This window comes from Cricetulus griseus, chromosome 3 (assembly GCF_003668045.3).
Source record: "Cricetulus griseus strain 17A/GY chromosome 3, alternate assembly CriGri-PICRH-1.0, whole genome shotgun sequence".
In the NCBI taxonomy this organism is placed as follows: Eukaryota; Metazoa; Chordata; class Mammalia; order Rodentia; family Cricetidae; genus Cricetulus; species Cricetulus griseus.
This window is the reverse complement of record NC_048596.1, coordinates 45,117,179-45,123,178: the sequence shown is the minus strand read 5'-3', so window position 1 is coordinate 45,123,178 and position 6,000 is coordinate 45,117,179. Positions and strand designations below refer to the sequence as shown.

General features: G+C 41.8%; 1 protein-coding gene across 1 annotated transcript in view; it reads right to left on the bottom strand.

The window, feature by feature from the left end:
• Nucleotides 1-411: 411 nt before the first annotated feature.
• Nucleotides 412-6,000, bottom strand: part of Cep78 (centrosomal protein 78) — a 28,056-nt gene continuing 22,467 nt past the window's right edge. The window contains exons 13-15 of the mRNA XM_027406581.2: nt 3,794-3,960; nt 2,570-2,738; nt 412-1,071 (exon numbers count right to left, since the gene is read on the bottom strand). Of these exons, the coding sequence (XP_027262382.1) occupies nt 514-1,071; nt 2,570-2,738; nt 3,794-3,960 (894 nt within the window). The 3' untranslated portion in view covers nt 412-513. The remainder of the gene's footprint in view (nt 1,072-2,569; nt 2,739-3,793; nt 3,961-6,000) is intronic.

Genomic DNA, 6,000 nt, shown 5'->3' with positions numbered 1-6,000 from the left:
CCATTCATATACTGTTTCCTCCAATTTATTTACAAAATGACCTAGCAAACCCTTACTAAAGCTGCTGCAAACTTCACCATAGTCAAGGACCTAGAAGATGCCTGATACTCTAGTAGGAATTAGGAAATGCCAAGCGGGGTCCAGCCATGGGACTCCTCCAACACTTAACCAATGTTGCAGTCATCCAGTTAATTCACTCTCCTCTCTTTCTAGCCCCACACCCCTGCCTTACTGTTTTTTATCCTCCACTTAGTAGCAGTTCCACAAGGGTAAAATCTTATTTGCTGGAAGCCGTCACACCCAGAAAGTGTCTTATAAATTAGGCCTTCCATAAATATGTGCCACATGAATTATACAAGTGAAAAAGAAAAAAATATGGTTTTTAAATAGTAGTACAGACAAATTGCCTTATAGTGTTTCCAGCTCTGTATTTTATCACACACTATAATAAAAACATAAGAAAATTTATTAAAAATTGAAGGCAAAATCATAATTTCAAAGGTTAGACCTACGTCAGGTGCGTGCTGATGAATGGATGCTTTCCTGAAATTCAAAATCAGACCCAAGAGTATCATTTTCAGAATGTTCTACAGGATTGGGTTTACTTTTGATTGTCTTGGATGAGACAGTCACTATTCTGTTTTCTTTCTTGACAGAAATGTGTTTTTTCAAAGATTCACTTTTAATTGGCTCATTAAGCAAGGATCGGTTGTCCCCGATACCTTTGCTTTTTGAGTTCACAGGGGAGCCAGGGTCGGAGAGCAGGTCCTTCCCGGAGTGCTTCTCAGGGGCGCTCTTTCTGGAGTGTTCATTCTTCCCACTAGCTTTCTCTGAACATCTGCTGTGTTTGGACAACACCGCTTCTTCCCTTTGACTCCCGCTTCCAGAAATGCCATCTGCTAAAGGGGAACCTGTCCTAGCTGCGAGTCCTACTGCAGATCCCTCCTGCGGCTCAGGGGCTGAGGCTCCCAGGTGGTCTCTGGAGGCTACCGATGCTTCTCTTGTAGAAATGGGAACTTGGGAGGTGTCGAGAGGCAAAGGAATCCTAGCATCATCTCTAATCTTCTGAAACTACAAGGAAAACAAAACTTCAGTACACAAAGCAAGCCACTGAAGACTGAAACTTCACTATAACTGAGCTTTTCAATTTTATTTTTATTATTTTTAGTTAGCAGTGTGTATGTGTGTAATGTGTACACAACTGCAAAGGTTGGAAGAGGGAACAGGAGCCCACAGAGCTATAGTTACAGGTGGTTGTGAGCCCCCAACAAGGATGCTCGGGACTCTACTCAAGTCCTGTGGAAGAAGAGTAGCTCTCTTAAGCCATGCCATCTCTCTCTCTCCCTGTAATTGTGACCTTATTAAGCAGTCAGCTCACCACTCAGAAGATTTTGGTTTTTTTCTTTTTCTTTTTTTTTCTTTTTTTTTTTTTTGGTTTTTCGAGACAGGGTTTCTCTGTGTAGTTTTGGAGCCTATCCTGGCACTCGCTCTGGAGACCAGGCTGGCCTCGAACTCACAGAGATCCGCCTGCCTCTGCCTCCTGAGTGCTGGAATTAAACGCATGCACCACCAACACCCGGCCACTCAGATGATTTTATGGTCACTCATTTTCTTAATTACATAATGCCATGTGACTGGCAACTCAAAATTCAGTGTGTGTGTGTGTGTGTGTGTGTGTATCCAGAGTTAGTCATACAGTGTTCTTAGAATTTTGTGGTTTTTTTTTTTTTTTTCCAAGACAGGGTTTCTCTGTGTAGCTTTGGAGGAATTTTGTGTTTTATATGATTCTCTTCCATTTCCCATATTAAAAATAAATAAAACCATTTCTAAGAAACCTAGTTTCTAGCCTCTGTGCATACGTGAGAAGCATGACCTGTATGACGTGACCGAGTTGAGTTCTCAAGACAGTAGCTCCTCAGACAAGTCTTAGATTGGCTGCTGGGAGATGGGCTCTTAGTGAGGCAGAAGAAACCACATCAGGGGGTCCTGTGCCAGCCTATGCCAGCCAGCCCACCCCATCCGGTAACTGGGCGACTATGAGACACTGCTTGCTAGGTCTGTCTAGATTACTTGTGTTAAAAGCTCTCTGCCCCAGGACTTGTACCTTCATCAGTGTCCCTTCATTGTAAGCTGACTGCATATAGATAAAGACCTAGACGAGACATGAATACAGTGAGACATTTATAACACTTTCAATTCCGATTATTTTATTCTTGAAATTCTTTCTTTACGAAAGATAACTTATTCTAAGTATAAATTATCAAAAACCTTCCAGTTTTGGCCTTTTTTCCCTTGAGATAAGGTCTCGTTTTGTAGCCTTGGCTGGTCTGAAATTCACTATGTAGACCAGGCTGGCCTCAAACTCACAGACACCTGTCTGTCCCTGCCTCCCAAGGGCTGGATGAAAAACATGCACTACTATGCCTAGCCCCATCTTCTTACTGACAATGATGCAGTTTCAGGAAATGGGCACAAACTTAACTCTGCCGGAGATAGACCAGCGTTACTTTCTCTGGCCTGGGGAAACTCTTGCTAATGGCTTGAACCGAGGTCTGCCGGGTCTACTTACTTGAATATTCTGCATCTGTCCCACAGCAGTCTGTTCCAGATCTGGCTTTTGTTCCTCGAGAGCTATCTGCTCTTCCACAGGTGCACTAACAGTAGAATTCATCTGGGGACGACCTACTAGGTGGAAATCTGACTGATCTATACCAGCCATTGTGGCAAGTTGCCCAAGTCTGCAGAGAGGAGGAAAAGGCAATCACTTAGGAACAACTTAAATTCACCCACACCTGCAAGCATGAAACACATGTATAAATGAACGCCAAGATTTAAAATCTTAAAAGCTGGAAGCCTACTTCAGACAACAGACCCATGCCAACTGCCACCTTTCACTCATGCTCTGAGACCACTGGATCAGATCATCCAATCCTCTCAGCACCCTATTCACCTCAATAACACATTAAATATCACTTGATTTTCTGTAGCAACCATACCCCTTCATTGTAAATACTGTCTCAACAGCCTCAACCTCTACCATCTCTGTGCATTTGACCCTCTTCTTGGCTTCCCTCTTCTCCAGCCCCGGGCTGTTCCCCCAAAACACTGCTCTATCAACTACCTTCAGCTCTCTCTTTTAACATCGTTTCAGTTTGATTTTGAGACTCATGAAACACAAATTGGACTCTAAGTTTTTATGCAGTCAAGGGTTATCTGTAATTCCTGATTGGAGCTTTTTCCACCACCACACAAGTGCTGAACTACAGGTGTGTGTCTTACCTGACTTGCATCTTCTTTTGACTTTACAATTCTCAGGTGAGAACCACTGACCTATTCCTGTGTCTACAGCACCCCTGGAGATTAACTACCATCCTAAAGCCTAGGGCCAAGAATTTGACTCAAACTTACTTAACAGGCAAAATGAATAAAAGGCAAGAAATCTCCTATATACTCTAAATATTTTCAATAAAAAGTTATCTTTAATTTAGTCTTTTTTTTAATTCGCCAAGGGGTATATTTATAGAAGACAAAACTAAACAATTCGTATGCCCAATGACATTAATTTAGTCTTCACTAATACCAATTATTCTTTATTAACTGCTTATGATGGGTGTTCTAGTGAGGAAGATTTACCACTTCATATTTCTTTTAAAAGGAATTCTCCATTAAAAAACAAATCAAACATATTGATAATCACATATTAGTATCACTCGTGGAAGCTAAGAAGTGTTCAGTTCCTCAGCAAGCTACCATTAAAGCCACTGAAGAGAGAATGCCCACCCTACAGATATACCCGGCATCTTTAAGGAGGTCCAGGAAAGCGTGAAACTTCTGAAAAGAATTCTCAATGCTGCCCAAGACACCTTCATCGTCCAGGATCATGTTTGTCACTGATTGTGCATGGAGGGCTTCAGACAAGGAGAAATTTATATTTCTCAGCTGGGCATTTTCATGTTCCAGCTACAAAACAAGGTTGAAAACACAACAGTATGATTTTCCTCACGATCATCTACAGAAAATGTTTAACATCTAAACTAAAACATTTAAAAACGTAACTAATTTATAATTAATCTAGTACTTAATCAATGAAGACAATAACCATGACACAATAATCTTCACCTCGAGACACTTGTTGAAATTATAACAAGTAGATGAAAATAAAGTTATTGTCTTACTAATGATTTTTCAAAGATCATATCCCGAACTATTTAAATTCATACGGGATCACTGCATATCAGAGAATTAGCCACCCAAGTTTCACCTTTTATTAGAAAATACAACAGTCTGACCAAACTATGATCCTGCTGTAATTAATGCATTAGGGATTAATTTTAACAAGTTGTGGTGGTTTGAAAGAAAATGGCCCCCATAGGGAATGGTACTACTAGGAGGTATGGCCTTGTTGGAATAGGTGTGGCTTTGTTAGAGGAAGTGTGGGGATGGGCTTTGAGGTCTCCTATGCTCAAGCTCCACCCAGTGTCACAGTTGCTTCCTGTTCCCTGCAACAAGATGTAGACATATCAGTTCCTTCTCCAGCACTCTGTCTACTTGCACGATGCACACTTGCCACCATGACGATAAGGGACTAAACCTCTGAAACTGTAAGCTAGCCCCAATTAAACATTTTCCTTTATAAAGTTGCTGTGGGGGCTGGAGAAATGGCTCAGTAGTTAAGAGCACTGGCTGCTCTTTCAGAGGACCCGGGTTCAATTCCCAGCACCCACATGGCAGCTCACAAACTTCAGTTTCAGGGGATCTGACACCTTCACACCAATACACATAAAATAAAGTTAAATAAATTATTAAAAGAAAAAAGTTGCTGTGGTCATGGTGTCTCTTCACAGCAATAGAAACCCTACCTAAGACACAAACCAAACAATTTTTCTACATGTGTGTATGTGTTCACACACAGGCATGTACATGTGCCACAATATGCATGTGGAAGCCACAAGGACAACTCCTGGGAGTCAGTTCTCTCCTATCATGTAACAACTAGGGATCACACTCAGGTTGTTAGGCTTGGCGACAAGTGCCTTTACCCACTGAGCCATCTTGCCGCCCCAGATGTATTTCTTGTACTTGTGTTAAAGTCCTGCACAGCTACCACTCTCCACTTACTTGAGCAGTTCTCTGTGGCTTCTTGCTTCCTTCATCTGCTCATACAACACATCAAACCTAACCCTGGTGTTTCTCAGAAAGGCAAGTGCTCCTGATGTACTTTTGCCATATATCACCCCGTGTTCAATACTTAATAATGAACACACAGGTCCTTTAGTACAATACATACATTTTGAAGTCTTCTTACACTCACTTTGTAGTTTTAAAAAAAAGAGAGAAGAAAATTACTTGTAAAACTTGTTAGTTTAATGCAAATCAGTCTAATGGTGTAGTTCAGTTCTCATTGTTAGGATTCAGGCATTATGCTGGCCTGTCATCTGTACCCTGGCCAGCCCAGGGTGCTATGGCTGCTATGTCACTAGTAGTCAGCACGAAGGTGCAAAGGTCTCTTTAAAAGGAAAACTCCACCCACTTCCGCTGTCTTTCCTGTTCCTCTGAAGGAGCAGACAAAGGACTTTTCCTGTCTCTTCCTCTCTTTCTCCCTCTTTCTCTTCTCCATCCCCTCTCCCTTCTTTCTCCACTCCCTTTCCTCTCCCCCGCCCCCAAACTTCCCACTTAAGCTCTGTCTGCCTGGTGTGTTTGTCCCTTGCCCACCATGGGACCTATGGAGGCTCCACCTCATGCTGTATTATAGCACTCGTGGTACAGACATTTATCTCCCATGGCATTCTTATGAGGTTTTCATTATCCTAGACTTGTAATTTTTATTTGTCTTAAAAAAAAAAACAAAAAACGAAAAACACAAGCAACCTACCAAGTCTGGCTAGGCAGAATCCCCTAGTCTTTAGCCATGTACCACAGTGTCCATCCTCTTAAGACTTTATACATTGTTTGCTTTCCTAATTCTATAAGAAGACAGCCTCACCAACTCTTATACACACA